The sequence below is a fragment of the Salvelinus sp. IW2-2015 genome, linkage group LG18 (assembly GCF_002910315.2).
Source record: "Salvelinus sp. IW2-2015 linkage group LG18, ASM291031v2, whole genome shotgun sequence".
Taxonomy (NCBI): domain Eukaryota; kingdom Metazoa; phylum Chordata; class Actinopteri; order Salmoniformes; family Salmonidae; genus Salvelinus; species Salvelinus sp. IW2-2015.
The window spans coordinates 49,105,351-49,126,443 of record NC_036858.1 but is presented as its reverse complement, the minus strand read 5'-3'; the positions used below and the strand labels follow the sequence as shown (position 1 = coordinate 49,126,443).

The following is a 21,093-nucleotide window of genomic DNA, read 5'->3' as shown; positions in this document are numbered from 1 at the left end:
GTCTGTCTGTTAGATTGATGAGCAGGACTGAAGCTCCAAGTGCTCTCTCTCACGTCCCCCTGATCTGTTTGGGCTAATGTGGAAGACAGTTAGTTACCTCTTACAGTAATGACAGGAATAGAGGAGCAGGAGACGGTAATTGAGTAGAAGTGCAGGCGAATATGTCAAAACAAAAGAGACGACGTGGAGGGAAGTGGCTGTCCAGACCTCAATATTAGAATATGATTTGGACCAATAACAAGCATGTATTATATTCGGTCAAATTTGGTGGAATATGTGAATGACGCAATTTGACATTTCCAATAACCATGTAGACACAGAGCAACACAGCTCAAGTAAAATGTTTTAATCAATAAAAGTAGAGTGACCTTTAAAGGGTAATACAAAATGTACTTGGGATCATCTAAAACAGCATTGCCTCATTTCAAAATTGCAGATAATAAGATGACATTAGGCATGTTTCCAGGTTTATTTCACAAAAGCAATGTCGCAAAAAAAATCATTGCTACATCTGTAATGGTAACATCAGATATAGGAAACATTTTATTTTGCCTAACTTTCTTTATTGCGACAAATGATGATGGAAAATATGTTTTTAGAATAAATTATCATTGCCAAATCATTTTTAAGGTACGCGGGGCATGTGATGTCAACACGTAACTATGAAGCTCCACTCTACATTCAATTCTAAATACTTACTACCTGTTAAATCTATTTTTCAACTATAAAAATAATGTTTATTTGTACGGTGTGTCCTGACTTTCAAGAATGGCTGAACTGCTTGGCCTTGCTGTTCTGGTTGGCTGGATGCAAGTTTCACCATCCAATTATTTCAAATCTACAGGAGTGAAAGTTTCACCATGGCACGGACCGTGGCGTTATGTTGGCACATAACAATGGGATGGCTTATAGGCTATCTCCAATTTATTAATGCATAAATGGGTAATGGAAACACTTGAACCACCTCATTTTTATTCATCACTGTATCCAGATTGTCATACCTTCATACCGACCTTATGCCATACCGGGAAATTCGGTAATACTGGCACTGAACACAACGGGTGCTATTTCAAACCCCACTGAGCCTTTCTAATCTGAAGGTTAGCAATGCTAACAAGTACATGTAAAATTCCATAGAGAATGCTAACAAAATCCTAATGAGCACATTGCGAACATTTTATGCAGTCTCTGACCAAAAGTATTTGCAGGACAGATATTCCAGCTCATAAATGTATACAAGTAACTGAGAAAGGCTACTCACAGTTTGCTGCATGCACAAAACAAATATTAGACAGCAAAGCTCTTGATCCAGGAGGGGTTTCTCTGCTGTTACCAAGCGAAGCTTGATTTTGGAAGAAGCTAACCACTTAGCTAGCGAGATAGCTAACTAGCTACTAAATTAGCAAACCAAATGCAAAACGAGAGATCATTTAGCACATTTTAGACAGTTAACTTAATAGTTATAAGACTGGCAAACATTTAGTTGGGAATTCCATACTGTAACTAGATCACTTGAGAGTCACAGTCACTCCTGTGTCTCGTCGTTGTGTGCTTGTAAAGAAACACGACGTGACTGGGGACTACCGGTAAGCTTCATAATGAAGAATTATGTGACAGACGAAATGAAGAAGGTGATCTTCTTTATCTCCTAAAGCATTTCACAAGTTGACTGCAGGTATTTACTTCAAAAGTAGCAACAAATATTCACATTTAAAAATGTTTTTGAAGAAATCGTTTCAACACTATTGAAAAACCATCTGTGGCTATTTCCAAAACCCCCAGTATACGGTATATACGGCACACCGCCCAAGCCTACGGCACTGTAATTTGTTTTAGGTGTGACGTCATCACGTCCATCTGTTTGTTAAATAGAAATGCACCGTAGCAGGCAATTGTCAAATCTATTTTCTACGCAAACTTTGTAAATGTCGACAACAACAAAAAATCACTGAACAAGTTAATGGTAACATAGCTAGTGAGTATATTTAATAGGACATATTATATACTGAACAAAAATATAAATGCCACATGTAAAGTGTTGGTCATGTTTCATGAGCTGAATTAAAAGATTGCAGAAATGTTCCATATGCACAAAAAGCTTATTTCTTTCAAATGTTGTGCACAAATGTGTTTACATCCCTGTTAGTGAGCATTTCCCCTTCACCAAGATAATCCATCCACCTGACAGGTGTGGCATATCAAGAAGCTGATTACACAGCATGATCATTACACAGGTGTACCTTGTGGTGGGGACAATAAAAGGCCACTCTAAATATGCTGTTTTGTCACACAACACAATGCCACAGATGTCTCAAGTTTTGAGAGAGCGTGCAATTGGCATGCTGACTGGAGGAATGTCCACCAGAGCTCTTGCCAGAGAATTGAATGTTCATTCCTCTACCATAAGCCGCCTCCGTCATTTTAGAGAATTTGGCGGTATGTCCAACAAGCCTCACAACCGCAGACCACATCTAACTACGCCAGCTCAGGACCTCCACATCCGGCTTCTTCACCTGTGGGATCATCTGAGACCAGCTTCCCAGACAGCTGATGAAACTGAGGAGTATTTCTGTCTGTAATAAAGCCCGTTTGTGGGGAAAAACAAATTCTGATTGGCTGGGCCTGGCTCCCAAGTGGGTGGGCCTATGCCCTCCTAGGCCCACTCAAGAATGCGTCCCTGCCTAGTCATGTGAAATCCATAGATTAGGGCCAAAATGAATTGATTTGAATTGACTGATTTCATTATATGAACTGTAACTCAGTAAAATCGTTAAAATTGTTGCATGTTGCGTTAATATTTTTGTTCAGTATACATGATTCACAAATGTTAGAAGTTTATATTCAGGAAAAATTACCATACATTTTAAAGATGTGGGAATATAGTTCCTAACTATGATACTATAATGATACTATAATATGTTAAAAGCATGCCTTCTGTATCCTTCATAACCCCATTGAGGTAATATTCATCAATCACAATGAACTAACAATTTAATTCCATACTAATATGATATTAAAATGAAATGATTAATCTCAGTTTCAATAGAACATTCAGAGTTGCAAAATGCTGGTAACCATCCCCAAAATCTCTGGATTTCAATAAATCCCGGTTGGAAGATCAACGGAAACAGGAGGGAATAAGCAGGAATCCTCCAACTAGGATTTCTGGATAACCTGGACATTTTGTTACCAGAATTTTGCAAACCTAATTTAGTGAAACTATTTGACAGTGTTAGAGGTTGAATGTTTCTTTGGTCTCTAATGTGTTCTTTATTTATTTTGTATTGGAATGTTGTATTGTCTTTCCACTGTGCATTCGAAAATATAACATCTCTTCAAATTGTACATTATCATGCAATAATTGAATACTAAACTAATTAATTTCCATTAAAAACAGACCATATTAAAATATATCTGCCAACAGCATAACTCTAAACACATTTGGTAAGTGAAAAGTTGTGAAGTGTTGTTACTCTTGCAGGCAAGCCCTGTATCCATTCAAATACAGCTTCAGAACCACAAGGGTGGACTCCTTGAGAAAAGTTATCCTAACTTTCCTATACTTTCATTTAGCCCTCCTCCCCCTCTCCTGTCTGGCATTGCCCCCACCCTCTCTCCAATCCCCTCTGATAACATTCTCAAGCCCCAATTTAGACAAGATGGAGATGTGCCAGGTGTAAACATCTACCTATCTTATATAATTTATCTCTAGGTGGACTTAGGGGTGGGAATTGTAAAGGTTTTTAAAACTTTATTAGTTTTATGTTGTATCTCTCTTTCTTTCTCCTAGCTGCCACTCTAAAAGTGAAATTTACTGTATACTTACATTTTGAAATATACATCATTACGCCCAGTCCCCTGTCCCCCTCACACGTGCACATTCACACAGGCCCAGTGAGGCATCAGGTTTGACCTCTGACCCCTGATGAGTGGCGGTAGGGGACGGGTGATCCATCATGGCTGCTGTGGCTGTCAAATCAGCCGCTTGGCTGGAGCTGTCCATCACCGTGGCCACGGGGTGTGTGTGTGTTAGGGTGGGTGGGTGTGAAAGAGAGAGAGTGTGTGCGCTTGCGTGAACAGTTCTGTGGGTGCGTGTGCGTGCATGCATGCACTTTTGTATATGGTTGTGTTTATGTGGAGCACTGCTGCTTGAATGCAATTATGTCAACGTGAGTGCCAATGTTCACTCTGGGGCAGGAGAGTGGAGCTGACAGGAGAGCCATCCACAGCTCAGCGGAGGAGGAGGAGACCAGGCCACTACGCTACAAGGCCCGTATTCATAAAGCGTAGAGAAGGATGCTGACCTAGGATCAGGTCCCCCCTGTCCATATAATCTCATTCATGATCAAAACTGATTCTAGATCAGCAATCCTAGTCTGAGAAGCTTGATAGATACGGCGCCAGGACTGGGGTCTGAGAGTGACAGTATAGGTTATGGAAGAGACATTTTAATGAAGATGTTTGAATTTTTATTTAACGACTTGTATAATGAAGCTTGTGTGCGTGTGTTTGCGTCTCTCTGTCGGTCCATCAGAGTTGGTCATTGCGGATGAATCGGTTGCCTTCCGAATGCTTTCCATAGTAGACGTAACGGCACTTGGCGAACACACCTGAAAGTGGAAGAAGAAAAATATTAAAATGCTGGTCCAATTCAGATCTACCTGTGGATGGATTAAACCTGATGTTTATAGCCATTCTATACAGTCCGCCCGTCTAGCATCACTATTCCTTCCAGACTCACATTAAACATCTCCAATCCAAAATTAAATCTAGAATTGGCTTCCTATTTTGCAACAAAGCCTCCTTCGCTTATGCTGATAAACATACCCTCGTATGTTTATCGAGGATCCTACCGATCCTCGACTTCGGCGATGTCATTTACAAAATAGCCTCCAACACTCGACTCAGCAAATTGGATGTAGTCTATCACAGTACCATTTGTTTTGTCACCAAAGCCCCATATACTACCCACCACTGCGACCTGTATGCTCTCGTTGGCTGGCCCTCTCTTCATATTCGTCGCCAAACCCACTGGCTCCAGGTCATCTATAAGTCTTTGCTAGGTAAAGCCCCGCCTTATCTCAGCTCACTGGTCACCAAAGCAACACCCACCCGTAGCACGCGCTCCAGCAGGTATATTTCACTGGTCATCCCCAAAGCCAACTCCTCGTTTGGCCGCCTTTCCTTCCAGTTCTCTGCTGCCAATGACTGGAACGAATTGCAAAAATTACCGAAGCTGGAGACTTATATCTCCCTGACTAATTTTAAGCATCAGCTGTCAGAGCAGCTTACCGATCATTGCACCTGTACACAGCCCATCTGTAAATAGCCCACCCAACTACCTCATCCCTATATTGTTATTTATTATGTTGCTCCTTTGCACCCCAGTATCTCCACTTGCACCACATCTTCTGCACATCTATCACTCCAGTGTTAATGCTAAATTGTGGCCTATTTATTGCCTTACCTCCCTAATCTTACTACATTTGCACACACTGTATATAGATTTTAGTGTTATTGACTGTACGTTTGTGTATCACATGTGTAACTGTGTTGTTTGTGTCGCACTGCTTTGCTTCATCTTGGCCAGGTCGCAGTTGTAAATGAGAACGTGTTCTCAACTGGCCTACCTGGTTAAATAAAGGTGAAATAAAATAATTTATTAGATTTGTTATCACACTGTATTGTTATTCTGGTGGTTGGAAAGTGAACTTGAGTGTCTGCAAATTGATTTCTCTGTTCCACAATGCTGTTTATTTTATATCATCTCAAATAGTTTATATACATCTTCATTCAGCTATTGAAACAACAGTATACACAAACTATAATATAGATATGATTATTATAATTGTTTATTATCTGTCACTATCTGTCTTATCCCGTCTGTGATGTGTGTGTGTGCATGTGCGCGTGTGCGTGTGCGGAGGATGAGTATCCTTCTCAAGTTGAGGAACAGCGGGGGAAACAGCATTTGGCCTCAGGGCGATGTCTAGACAGTAACAAGTACACAACCCTAGCCCTGCCTCCACTCCACCCATACACACAAACACATGCACGTGTGTGTGTGTGTGTTGCATTTTCATATGACTACTGATCATATGTATCATTAATTTGCTTTGTATCACAATCAATATTAACATATAGTAAAATGACCCATGGCCTTGACATAATCTTTAAATAATTAATGTTATACCAAAGATGTGTAGAGAAACATAGTACCTATGGGAGATGTTTGTACATGCCCTAAACAACAAAGCTGAACTCTGACCTACTGTATGGCTCATTGATCCAATCAATGTCTACATCAACAAAAAAGCTACAATGAAAATCCACACGTTTATAATCTTATTTATCATATATCCGTTAATCTAAAGACAAGGTGAAGACTGTTTTAGTCATCAAATTCAATATGGTACGAGTTAGTAGCTTTGTAAAAAACAAAATAACTACAACAAAGGAATTAATTTACCCTCTGCTATTCCTCCAAGGGTTACACTGTAAAACAAAATGGTTGACTCTGTCCATACCCTTTCCTAGCTGTCCTAGCTGTGATGTCACAGCGCTCAGCAGAGTACTACTTGACGAATGCGGCGGAGATGCAGCTACAGCTAGCTAGGTGTCACCGCTCGGCAAGGACAAATGGCATTAGCGCTGTCAACAACCCTCTGACAGAAGGACAGATATGTCCTCTGATATCAACACACTTCTTAAATAGACATCAAGAGCATTAGTAGAGGAGGTTGTAACAGATGGACAATAAAGTTGTATTCTATTCTGAGGGAAGGGGAGGAAAGGAGAGGAGAAGGGGGGAGTGCAGAGGAAATGAGAGGAGAGGAAATGAGAGCAGAAGAAAGGAGAGGGTAAGGATGTCAGAAACAGTTGAGAGGTGCTCAGAGCGATATAGCCAATCACTTAATCGGAGGAGACAATGTCAGGGCAGAAGAGAGACAGGGACCAGAATGGCACATTGTGACAGAAAGCAGAGATGGGGACAGAGATACTGGTGCCATATTAGTGCCAAGCATATTCCAACATCAGCCTCCATTCTAACCAAACCTGACACACCACTGCTCTCTAACTCTCTGTCTTCAAAGTAGCCCCACTAATAATATATACACACACACACACACACACACACACACACACACAACACACACACACACACACACACACACACACACACACACACACACACACACACACACACACACACACACACACACACACACACACACACACACACACACACACACACACACACACACACACACACACACACCACACACAACACACCATCACACAGACGTGGGAAAACACACACACACACACACATACACACACAACCCCTGATGTCAGTTCAGTGCAGCAGACAGACAGTGCAGCAGTCTTCATCCCAGCAGTAGTGAATGTGTGTGTTGTGTCAGGTTGGGGAGCCGTGCAGAACACAGGCCCGGGGACAAGCTCAGTCAATCTAAATCTGGACTTTGTAGTGGAGCGGCTCTCATTCCCCTCATAGCCCAGCTACTTGAGGTGATCCAAACACTCAAGTGTGAGGAGCTGTCACCTCCGATAAAATCCCCATGCCTGCCTGCCTGCCTGCTCCCTGCCCGGTTCAGACAGTTTGCCTGGGGATACAGGTGCCACGGTGGGAGACTGGGCTCCACACCACACAACTCACATGGTCTTATAGCACTGTGATCAGAGGAGTGATGGGCCCTTCACAGCTTACCTACTGAAGGACACAGACCTTTACATGTTACCTACACAGCCCAAGGTCTGGAGTTAGGGCCCTTCACATACCCTACATAGACCCCTTGAGAGATATAGCAAGGAGGCTAGGGCACTTCACAGGTTACCTACTGAGATGTAGAGAGTGACAACTGACAGTTCACGAAGAAATACAAAAAAGAAATACAAAGAAATACAAGAAAAAGTATTTGTTTAGAATAGGGCTGGATCAAATAAATTAGTTACAAACAAATTGTGGGTCAACAGTACACAAATTGATGACTGCACAAAAACCCTGATCCAAGTTTCCCTAGCACCAATCAGAGGGCTGAGCTCTGATTCTCCCACAGTGCTTTAAACAGAGACATCTGGGCATGCCAGAGGAAGCCAGACAGGGGGGGGGGGGGCAGAGAAGATAGACAGAAAGATAGAGAGTGATGAGAAAACAAAGAGATGGAGTCTGCTTTCCTAGCCAACGACTGGCTGCAGGGTGTGTGTGCGTGTGCGTGTGTGCGTGCGTGCACATGTGTTCAGTATAACCTGGCAGGCTGTGAAGTGTGATAAAGAGCAGGCTACTCTACACACCCCTAACTCCATCAGTCCCCCAACAGCTAGACTCCAACATATTATTAGAGGATGGAGAGAGAGAGAAAGAAGGTAGAGGGGGAAGAAGTCAAAGACTTACATAATTCCTTATGAGGCCTCCTCAGGCCAGTGAGAACAGTTTGATGAGCTGATACTGGTGTCATGGATATACTATCTGTGTCCTATGACTGACTGACACAGATAGGCACACATGCATGCATGTGCACGCCCACACGCACAGAGAGAGAGAGAGAGAGATCCCTGAGAACAGTGAACACCCATTAAAGTGACAGATTAGATCAGTGACGTGGGAAGCTAATGTTTCCATCATGGATCCTCTGGCAGACGAACACTCAGGCCTTTGTTCTGCACAGAATGTCACGCACACCCTGCACCTTGTTGCTCTTTTTAAAGGGTAGTACAGTATCTCTACTCTTAAAGGGAAGTATAGTATCTCTACTGTTCTTAAAGGGAAGTACAGTATCTATATTATTTTTAAAAGGGGACTACAGTATCTATATCTTTAAAGGGGAGTACAATATCTCCTTCTTTAAAGGGGAGTAAAGTATATTGTATCGCTCAAGTAATACACAACCAACAACTGCATACACAGAAATCACTATGACACACAACAGATAACAAACCTTGAAATGAAGTTACAACTGCACATAGGAAGGAGAGGTTTAGGAAGTCAGTTAAGGGGATTGAAGAATCACTACAGCCATAAGCTAGTGAGACCTACTGCTTAACAAAGACCTCTACGTAAATCAACAAATGAATCAACACAGAGAGAGAGAGAGAGAGAGAGAGACAAAGGGAGAGGGAGGGAGGGAGGGAGAGAGCTGGAGTGGGTTTAATGATTGCTCCTTGCATACAATCAGCTCCTCTCTCTTCAAGGGCCATCAATATGTCAAGGAAAGACATATCCGAAGGATGCAGCTCTTAACATCAAGGTTATCTATTCTCCACCAGGCACATCTCTCCTCTCTATCCCCTCTATTATTTTTCTCTCTACCTCTCCTCTTCTCCTCTCCCGCCCTCCTCTTTTTCTCTCCTCTACTCCCATCTCTTCACTTTTTCTCCCTTCCCCTTTCTCTCTCACGCTATCCCTCCGGCCAACCAACCAACGTTTTCATCAGTGCCACAATCCATCAGGGGTAATAATGCTGTGGAGAAAAAAATCAATTAACAATGCAATTAAACTTTCCGTATTATCTCAAAGGGCTGAAATAATATGGAAGGGAGAAGACAAAGGGTCTGGAGGCAGGCATCCATAAGGCTGTGTGAGAGAATGAGTTATGGGGCTTGGGCACGGCCTCGTATGAGCCTGGCCTATTATAGTGGACACTATCCATCTCCCACTGTCCGTTTATCAGGCCAGCACAACATCATGTGATTGAGTCACTACTTTGGCAGACTATATGTGGATATACAGAGCCTTCGGAAAGTTTTCAGACCCCTTCACTTTTTTCCACATTTTGTTACGTTACATCCTTATTCTAAAATGGATGAAATTGTTGTTTTTCCTCATCAATGTACACACAATAGCCCATAATGACAAACAAAAACAGGTTTTTAGAAATGTTTGCAAATTTATTTAAAAAATATATATAATAACAATATCACATTTACATAAGCATTCAGACTCAGTACTTTGTTGAAGCACCTTTGACAGTGATTACAGTCTCGAGTCTTCTTGGGTATGATGCTACAAGCTTGGCACACCTGTATTTGGGGAGTTTCTCCCATTTTTCTCTGCAGATCCTCTCAAGCTCTGTCAGGTTGGATGGGGAGCGTTGCTGCATAGCTATTTTCAGGTCTCTCCAGAGATGATCAATATTCGATCAAAGCCACTCCTGCTTTGTCTTGGCTGTGTGCTTAGGGTCGTTGTCCTGTTGGAAGGTGAACATTCGCCCCAGTCTGAGGTCCTGAGCGCTCTGGAGCAGGTTTTCATCAAGGATCTCTCTGTACTTTGCTTCGTTCATCTTAGCCTCGATCCTGACTAGTCTCCCAGTCCCTGCCGCTGAAAAATATCCCCACAGCATGATGCTGCCTCCACCATGCTTCACCGTAGGGATGGTATTGGCCAGGTGATGAGCGGTGCCTGGTTTCCTCCTGATGTGACACTTGTCATTCAGGCCAAAGGGTTCAATCTTGGTTTCATCATACCAGATAATCTTGTTTCTCATGGTCTGAGAGTCCTTTAGGTGCATTTTGGAAAACTCCAAGCGGGCTATCATGTGCCTTTTATTGAGGAGTGGCTTCCGTCTGGCTACTCTACCGTAAAGGTCTGATTGGTGGAGTACTGCAGAGATGGTTGTCCTTCTGGAGGGTTCTCCCATCTCCACAGAGGGACTCTGAAGCTCTGCCAGAGTCACCATCGGGTTCTTGGTCACCTCTCTGACCAAGGCACTTCTCCCCCGATTGCTCAGTTTGGCCGGGAGGCCAGCTCTAGGAAGAGTCTTGGTGGTTCCAAACTTCTTCCATTTAAGAATGATGGAGGCCACTGTGTTCTTGGGGACCTTCAATGCTGCAGAAATGTTTTGGAACACTTCCCCAGATCTGTGCCTCGACACAATCCTGTCTCAGAGCTCTACAGACAATTCCTTTGACCTCATGGCTTGGTTTTTACTCTGACATGCAGTGTCAACTGTGGGACCTTATATAGACAGGTGTGTGCCTTTCCAAATCATGTCCAATCAATTGAATATACCACAAGTGGACTCCAATCAAGTTGTAGAAAGATCTCAAGGATGATCAATGGAAACAGGATGCACCTGAGCTCAATTTCAAGTCTCATAGTAAAGGGTTTGATACTTATGTAAATAAGTTAATTCTGTTTTTATTTTATACATTTGCAAACTTTTCTAAAAACCTTTTTTAGCTTTGTCATTATGGGTATTATGTGTAGATTGATGAGATTTGTATTTATTTAATCAATTTTAGAATAAGGCTGTAACGTAACAAAATGTGGAAAAAGTCAAGGGGTCTGAATATTTTCCGAATGCACTTTATACTGAAAAACAATACAAACGTAACATGCTACAATTTCAAAGATTTTACTGAATTACAGTTCATAGAAGGAAATCAGTCAATTGAAATAAATTCCATAGGCCCTAATCTATGTATTTCACATGACACAACTGTGCCCCCCCTAGGCAGGGGCACAGTTGTGGGTGGGCCTGGGAGGGCTAAGGCCCAGCCACTGGGGAGCCAGGACCAGCCAATCAGAATGAGTTTTTCCCCATAAAAGGGCTTTATTACAACAGCTCATGAAACATGGAATCAACACTTTACATGTTGCGCTTTACATGTTGTTCAGTTTATTTGGATACCCCCCCCCCCCCGTGTCTCACAGACACGCATTACGGGTTGTATGAATCAAGCATCTCAGAGTAGGAGTGCTTCGTTTTAAGATTAGCTTTGCCATTCAGGTCACAATAAATATGATTATATGGACAGGGGTAACCTGATCCTAGACCAGTACTCTTACTCTGAGCCACTTGATACATACGGCCCCAAATGGACAGCTAGCCACATTGCGGCACGTAAATAAATTATAATGATGAGGATATGTGATGTAAATATTATCGGTGTGTGTTGGTGGTACAGTAGATCTCTGATTATCGGTATATCCATTATGACAACAGTTGCTAGGTATGCAAGCATGAAAAACCATTTTAAAAGGAAGAACATTAAAAAGTAGCCGCTATGAAAAGAGAAAAGGGGTAGAAAGGAAGAGAAGAGTAAAAGTCATATTTACTAGGTGATTACTTGGTGTACTTTACTACCTGTAAAGCAATACTGTGTCTGGACCTCTGCCGACGGAGGTATTTCTGAAGTGAAAAGCATAGCTAATAAGTATCCTTCACTCTCCACAGAGAATAAATATCCACAAAACAGCTGGAGAGAGAGAGAGAGATAGGCTGGAACTTATTAAACGTGGACCCTGGATTATATCAGTTATTAAATCAAACGAGAGAAGGACCTCTGTGTGTGTGTGTGTGTGTGTGTGTGTGTGTGCGTGTGTGTGAGAATTGGGCCGCAGATCAACAGGTCAGATCCCATGTGCTAGTCTGGTGTGTTGTCAGGTTTGAGCCCTAAGCAAACCACAAACTACTGACGGCTCCTGACAAACACACGTGTTGGAATCTCAGGCATAGCCCGGGTAAGACTACAGACCTACTTATGATCAAAGCCATCTGTTGATGTTGTTGTTAGGGACAAGGAGATGAGAGGCTGACTTTGAATAGACTATTATGAATAGGGAGTATTATACTGTATAGTCCTCAGAGTTGCTAGGTGAAATGGAATAAACCTTGAAACCATTCTCATAAATATATATTTTACCTACCAATATACAAGACCTACAGTAGATCATCATGATGAAAGAGTAATAAAGAATATAACTAACTTATTTAATTCTGTGTTCAACCCTGCCTATTAGCCCAGTGCATCTTAACAAAGAAGGTGGCATCCAACTCTCAGCAGGCCTCAGAGGGAAAGCCCAGAGAATAACTTACACACTTAAATTTGTCCTTTTCCAATAAAAAAATATTTAGTCCATTAAACATAAATACCTGTCATTATGATGCATGCCCTGGAATCAGGCCTCCCCATTCCCCCTCCTCCTTCTCCCTGTTTACTGCAGCGGCTGCATGTTCTCAACTTTGGTGTATTGATTAAACTTTTAAATGGCTGCCATATAACCCAGGGAGGTACATCAGGAAGATTAATTTGCATCAATGTTCATCTGTAATTCATTAGCCATTTACACTCCCCACATCCACACGGCCTATCAGGGAAATGCACCCCATTTTTCACCCAGGCAGAGGCAGAGGCAGAGGCAGAGGCTGGGGAGCAGGAGGGAGAGAGGGAGTGAGGGAGGAGGAGGGAAGTAGAGGGAGAGAGGGAGTGAGAGAGGGAGGTAGGGGGAACGAGAGGGAGTGAGAGAGAGAGGGAGGGGGGAAGGAGAGGGAGGGGGAAGGAGAAGGAGAAGGAGAGAGGGAGGGAGGGGGAAGGAGAAGGAGAGAGGGGGAAAGGGGGAATACACTGCATACAAATCAGACAGAGAGGAAATTCTCGAGTCCTACAAGACACCACAAGGCATACTACTATTACAAATAAAATATGTATTATTATGATTATGTATTAGCATATTTAAACATCATTTGTGACATAATACCCTGACTCTAATAACACATATTTTGTGTCATACTGTCAATTAGGCTAGATCTTGTTTTTGTCACAAGCCAAATGCTATCCTTGAACTACATCCAGATTATCTATGAATTGCTAAATTGATTCAGATTTGCATCCCCTCCTTAGCTAACAAGACTTCCCATTGACAGGGCTGTTCATCACGCTGGAACAAGACGATATGGATAACTCGGTACTTCCCCCATTGACCTTGAGTAGCGTTGTAATATCAACCTTTCCAAACATTTAGTCTGACATATACTGTAAGGCTACTCTCCGTCTGTGGTTAGCATGTCAGACTATTCAAACATCATCGTCCTCAGGCATATGAGAATATAATATAATTCAATCATTTCTCATTCCAATTCTTTTGAAACTGTCATCACACACAGAAGTAATTCACTCTCCGTTTGTTTTGACTTTATTGTCAGATTTTGACTTTTATTCATACTGCAAATTATATTTATTGGGGGGAAAGGGTGTCCAAGACGGAGACAAAGGAGGGACAGAGACAGATTTAAGAGCCGTGTGCACAACTCAGATAAAAATGTGCATAGGAGGCGAAAACAAGATGGAAAAAAGTGGAGGGAAAAGGGAAAGAACAACGGTCAGTGGAAAGGAGAGGTGTTGAGGGATTTGCTGTTGCTGTGGCTGGATGGGTTGTCAGGAGACGGTTGCCAGGCCATGACTCAAAAGGCCAGATCAATAGCTGGTTGATGTTACCACATGAATCTCCTTACTGGGCCAAAACACAACACACATCTATTTACTCATAGACTTAATGGACTCACAGACCCACTTCAGTACTTAGACTCACAGACACAGTGGTGTAGTAGGAAACACAAGTCCCTGACCAAATTAAAATAATAAAGTTGTTTCCATTATGAATGTAGAGGCTTAGTTATCATTATGAGTTATGATGATGAGTTTTTCATGATCATGTGGTCTAGCTCTAGTTATGATACATTATAGTGCACTTAAAACAAATAGTTTTTCAGATACAGTATATCTATCCAATAAGGTTAGCTATAGTAATCTTGGGGAGTTATGACCGCAGTACTGTCACCTCACTGAATTACCAGAATCAAACATTGTAAACTCAGAGTGACATTCTTCATTGATGTCTGAATTAGGACTATGCCACTGATAAAGGCCTATCACTCTTTGTACTCCCCAACTTATAAGGACGAGGAGGAAATTGAATTCCGGCGGTCATACATTTTGACTGGAGAAAAGATTACAGTCGGGACGACAACGGGGGGGGGGGGGGCTAATGACAAAAATAAAACAGTGAAATTAATTCCAATGACATTTATTGTAAATAGAGCAGAGAGAGAGGGAGAGTACACGACGCGCAGTAGCTCTGGAGGCTGTAGATAAGAGAGGAGTCGTTTGAGGCGCAGGGGGACTCATGCAGTTTACAAAGACGTAATCCCCTTGGAACTAAAGTACTCCATCCTCTGGGTCTACAGCATACAGTAGACTACAGCAGGGGACGTACAACATCACTATAGGCACCCAACAAGTATTTTACATGTGGATATTGAAAATATTCATATCGCATCAGCGTTATTATTAGAAGTGTGTGTTACAGTTAGTTATTGAAAAGGTAAGCCTATGTAGATACAAGTATTAAGATGTACTGTTGATATTGAAAATACTCAACTATCACTTTCAAAAGTAGTTATTACCAGGGGTGTCATTCACCCCAAGATTCTGAGGGGGCACAAAGTACGTGAGGATGGCTAGGTGGTGACCAGGGGGGGGCTATTCCCCTGTCCATAAGTTGAAGAATTTTGCATTTTTCAAACAACTACAGTACCAATCAAAAGTTTGGACACACCTACTCATTCAAGGGATTTTCTTAATTTTTACTATTTTCTACATTGTAGAATAATAGTGATGACATCAAAACTATGAAATAACACATATGGAATCATGTAGTAACCAAAAAAGTGTTAAACAAATCGATTTTCGATTTTTCAAAGTAACCACCCTTTGTCTTGATGAAAGGTCGGGTGATTGTGGAGGCCAGGTCATCTGATGCAGCACTCCATCACTCTCCTTCTTAGTCAAATAGCCCTTGCACAGCCTGGAGGTGTGTTGGGGTCATTGTCCTATTGAAAAACAAATAATAGTCCCACTAAGCGCAAACCAGATGCAGAATGCTGTGGTAGCCATGCTGGTTAAGTGTGCGTTGAATTCGGGAATAAATCACAGACAGTGTCACCAGCAAAGCACCGCCACACCATCACACCTCCTCCTTGCTTCACGGTGGGAACCACACATGCAGAGATCATCCGTTCACCTACTCTGCGTCTCACAAAGACACAGCGGTTGGAACTAAAAAGCTCACATTTGGACTCATCAGACCAAAGGACAGATTTCCAATGGTCTAATGTCCATTGCTCATGTTTCTTGGACCAAGCATGTCTCTTCTCCTTTTTGATGTCCTTTATTAGTGGTTTCTTTGCTGCAGTTCGACCATGAAGGCCTGATTCACGGAGTCTTTTCTGAACAGTTGATGTTGAGATGTGTCTGTTACTCTGTGAATGCATTTATTTGGCCTGAAATCTGAGGCTGGTATCTCTGATGAACTTCTCCTCTGCAGCAGAGGTAACTCTGCGTCTTTCCTGTGGTGGTCCTCACGAGAGCCAGTTTCTTCATAGCGCTTGATGTTTTTTACGACTGCACTGACATTTTCCAGATTGACTGACCTTCATGTCTTAAAGTAATGATGGACTGTCGTTTCTCTTTGCTTATTTGAGCTGGACTTTGTCTTTTACCAAATAGGGCTATCTTCTTTACACCAACCCTACCTTGTCACAACACAACTGATTGGCTCAAACGCATTAAGAAGGAAAGAAATTCCACAAATTAACATTTAACAAGGCACACCTGTTAATTGAAATGCATTTCAGGTGACTACCTAATGAAGGTGGTTGAGAGAATGCCAAGAGTGTGCAAAGCTGTCATCAAGGCAAAGGGTGGATACAAAGTATATTGAAAGGAGGTTCTTCCACACATGTTCACACACACCATCATGCTTAGGGTTACGTACAGAAATGCTGGGCAGGCCATTATTTTGGCCACCATGGCTATGCTCCCAAAGGAGGACAATGCCCCCATCCACAGGGCACGAGTGGACACTGAATGGTTTGATGAGCTGGAAAACGATGAAAGCCATATGCCATGGCAGTCTCAGTCACCAGATCTCAACCCAATTGAACACTTATGGGAGATTCTGGAGCGGCACCAGAGACAGCGTTTTCAAACACCATCAACAAAACACCAAATGATGGAATTTCTCATGGGCATGACACCTCTGGCTATTACCGTAATAGTTATTGAAAAGGTAAGGTTATCTCTATTCTTGAAAGCACATGAAAACAGTGAGGAGAGTCCTAGTCATAGGCACTAATGTTGTCATGGTAACATGACTACTTATCACCAGATGCAACACAGTTAGGGTGGTGGTGTGTTTGACACTGATTGATAGAATTCTTCATTACACCCCACATTTCTAATTAAAATTAAAAAAATAAACAGATAAAGTGGATCAAACCTCTGTAACCAACAACATTTGAAAACTGCAATTAGCAATTTGGCTGCTTTTGCTAATCGACCCGTTAATAAGAACGGTCGGTCGGTCGGCGAGTCACTCACTTCCAGTTTAATCACTAGAACAGGATTCAATAACAAAAGAGCCGTATATTAATCACCAGAGAGTGATGACTTTACTCCTCATCGCTTTGACATTGGAGGAGGGGATGATTGGATGAATTAATGTATCTGAACACATTAAATAACAATTATCAGGCAAAACAGCATGAAAGAGAGTGGGTAATGAAGCTCATTGTCAGGTCAATAATTACCACATAAACTCTTCTAAGAGGAGAGGGTAGTACGCGCTAGAAGGCCATGCTGAAAAAAAAAAATGCAATATCGCCAAAAGTAATGGGCAAGTTCTGTATATGGGCTATTTGTTCATAATTTTGTTTTAAAGTTAGGGGTAAGGTTATGTGATATTTAAGGTGAGTTGTAGTGGTTAGTTAATAGCATGTGTGATTAGAAAGCACAGTGTTTCTGTCCATTCTAGCATAGTGACAACTAAGAGGCTTCCAGCAGGAAGCAAAAACTGTATAATTGAAGTAAACTAAATTATTGTAAGACATATAACCAACAAATGTGACCTTTTGTATACTGAAACAAGGGCAGCTACTATATGTCATGTTAATTCTAAACTGAATGATGAGGACTGTATGATGGACTTCATGCATCAATGGGCAAAATGGTACCACAGTACCTGTCATTCAGCATTTCCATCAAATCAAAGATGGCTGCCAAACATGGCCAGAAGAGCAAACGCCACATGTGCTGTTCACAAAAATGGTGACCAATTGAACCTTCACTAAGCCCAGCCCCGCCCATCTTGGTTAAATTAAACACAGACTACCCCTTGCTAATCAGGAATCTCTTGGGTATGTTGTTGTGGACTGTCATTACAATTGCTTCACAGGAACCTGGTAAAATTATGCTTGTGGTGTGGCTAGCCACTCCGAATTCACTGTTAGCATGCAGTTAAAGCTACTAAGCATTTTTGGTGCTAACTGCCCTCGAATCGTATCCTGATGTCGACAGCAGATAGGAGTTGTATTCATAACATGGCTAACTTAGCTAGCTAACACATTTTGAGAAAACAAGTTATATTAAGTGGCTAGCTGGCTAGCTAGCGTTAGCAATGTTTGGTGGTCAATGAAACTGAGAGCTAGCTAACCAGCTGAGATGCCAAACAATGTAAAAAAGTATAATTTTGGATTAGAAAAGTACTCCGTTAACAGTCTCTGCATTACAGGAATCAAAGTAACATGTACTCCTGGTGCACTGTTCAAATATTTAGCCAATTAAACAACACATTTCTTTTAAAGAAAATTCTCTGTTTTTCCCACTGCCCTTACTGGCTTTCATGCAATTGAAATGTAAGCTTGTCCGAGGTGTCGGACTTGATGACAGTTGCTTTCCATTGGAGCGCTGCGATTGGTTACCCAATTGTCACAGAGAGAAAATATGCAACTGTGATAATGACTACTAAAATTCATGAAATGTTGTGTTAACAATATAAAATAGTTACCATTACTGTTTTTATACTGAGACCTTTAAAAAAACTACCACCTGTGTCATTCGACAACTTAAAAAGACAAAACTACTAAAATTTCAATAAACACTTTGAATTAACATCATACGTGATCAGTGAACCATCTTTCAAAGCCCTGCCTTCTCTCTGACCTCCCTCTCATACCCATGTCTGTCAGCCGGTTCAGTTCCTCTTACAACCACATCTCTCTCTCTGCTGGCCAGACATGAATTACCAGTTGACCGCTGCTGTCCTGAGCCCTCTCTTAAACAAACCGCCTGGCCGCCTCCACAGTGACACATATCAATAGTAATCTGACGTGTGGCAGGCGCTGGAAACAACAGTCCCCTTCGGACACATCGAGCCCTGGACCCCCGACTGGCAGCACCTGCCTCACCGATGGGGACGTAAGGGGCCATGCGTCAGTCAGCTCCTTCTCTTCATACTCTCCCCTGGCCCTCCAGACACCCACCACAACACTTATTACTCCACTTCCTGGTGCTGCTAAGTGACTGGCCTGTCTGTGCCACTGTTGCCACGGCTACCACCCTGGGACCCTATCCTTATTATCCTCATTTCAGCTGTGATCATGATGCCTGGTAGGCAGCTCTCTACCTGGGGCTCCTGTTACATCCTGGCTGGCTCGCCAAACACTGATCCGACATGACATGGTGACAGAAAACAGGGGAGAGGGGGATAAAGGAGGATGGAGGGGACTGAAAATAAAAGAACAAGGGATGAGGAAGAAAGAGAGAGGTAGTGAGAGGGAAGGTTGGCACAGAAAACAGGGGAGAGGGGGATGGAAATAAAATAAGGGATGAGGAAGAAAGAGATGGAAGGAGGAAAAGGTAGGTTGAGGTTGGCCAGCCAGGGCCCTCGTGGTGCAGGGTGTGCCCATCAACATGGGTGAGTGTTAGCCGAGAGCAGCGTGTCACAATGATGGAGGGCTTGGATCACTCACATCAGGCCTTCATCTGACTGGAAGAGATCAATCTCCAGGCTTAATACAAAAGGACATGGTAAAATATATTTCTCTGTCTCTCCCCCCTTTCTCTTGTGTCAGTTTAACTGGTGAGTAACTCTCTTTGTCAGGCATCACGCTGACCACTCTCTCATTTTCACCTCTCATTTCTTCTGTCCCTTGTATTCATGTTTGACCATGGTGGTAGGGATGGATTATGCACTTACAGCTGTATGCTATTTAACACATTGTGTCTATGTTGTTGTATTTTGTATGAGCACATCACAGCTGATGACTTATTCAAGGGCGAAATATTACAATAATAAACATATGATGTGTTTATAGAGCAGAAATGTTCATTGAACTATAACAATTTCTTTTCACAAAAGCTATTGCTAATGTTTCTAGGTGGCAGAAGCTAGCTAATATACTTTAAGTAGAAACAAAGTGATGTTGCATGCTGTCTAGAATTGAAGGGAAACCACACTATGACAGGGATCCTACAGAATGAAAACAGATGATGCCGCTCCAGCCAATGGCTGTGGAAGGAGAGGGAATAATAGGGTTGTGATGGTAGTGTGGATCTCCTCCCCCTGGCCTCCCGTACCGCAGATAACTTGACTGTAACCCTACTCCTCTTGATTAACATGACATATCCCTCCGCCGTATGCAGGGAGGAGAGGGATGGAGGGATAAAGGGATGGATGATTAACTGTCTATGTGTCCCTCCCTGTGAAGAATGACTCCTCCTTCTCTCCTCTTCTGCCTTACTCCTCTCTCTCTCTCTCTTTCTCTCTCTTAAATTCTGTCTTACCTCACTCTCTCCCGCGTCTCACCCCCTCTCATTCACTCTCTCCTTATCTCCCCCCTCCCTCTCTCCCTACCCCTGACATCCTCGGACTGTCCTCAGCCCCCTGCACATCCTCTGACAGGTAGAATAATAACTCTCGTTCATCACTGCCCACCAAAAGTCCAATAACCTAAATCTTCACTTGCCACACACCCCGGGACTCAATTACTTTATTGACATGTAATCTTCATAAGAGGAGAAATATTGAGCATGTAAGGTCAGGTGGTTATGAAGACATATTATCATATTATCTGCATGAAGGTTGCAGGGCTAGGACCTGACAAAGCTAATTATAATGGTACATGTTTCAGAGCTCACAGGGTATTATCTGCTTGGCTGCACCAGCAAGCACCAGCTGAGGTATGGAGAGGATGGAGGGGTTGAGGAGGATGAGATTTCATACCTTAATAGGAGCTGGATGTCAGCTCAGGGTATGGGAATTAATGAAGTTAAATATTATCGAGCGCACATCACAACGCTAATACCTTTGATCGGTTCATTTGTACCCTGTGGGGGCTTGCAAACTGCTTAGCCAAAACGGCTAATAGTAACAACAAAAAACAACTATAGAACAACACAATTGATGATCTGCTGTATCAGAGAGAAAAACATCTAAAATTAGATTAAAACAAATGC

At 42.4% G+C, this 21,093-nt stretch overlaps 1 protein-coding gene across 2 annotated transcripts in view; it reads right to left on the bottom strand.

The window, feature by feature from the left end:
• Positions 1-331: 331 nt before the first annotated feature.
• The window catches only part of lrmda (leucine rich melanocyte differentiation associated), a 416,827-nt gene continuing 396,065 nt past the window's right edge, over positions 332-21,093 (bottom strand). For both annotated transcript variants that reach the window (XM_070448563.1, XM_070448562.1), the window contains exon 7: positions 332-4,610. In XM_070448563.1, the coding sequence (XP_070304664.1) occupies positions 4,531-4,610 (80 nt within the window). In that variant the 3' untranslated portion in view covers positions 332-4,530. The remainder of the gene's footprint in view (positions 4,611-21,093) is intronic.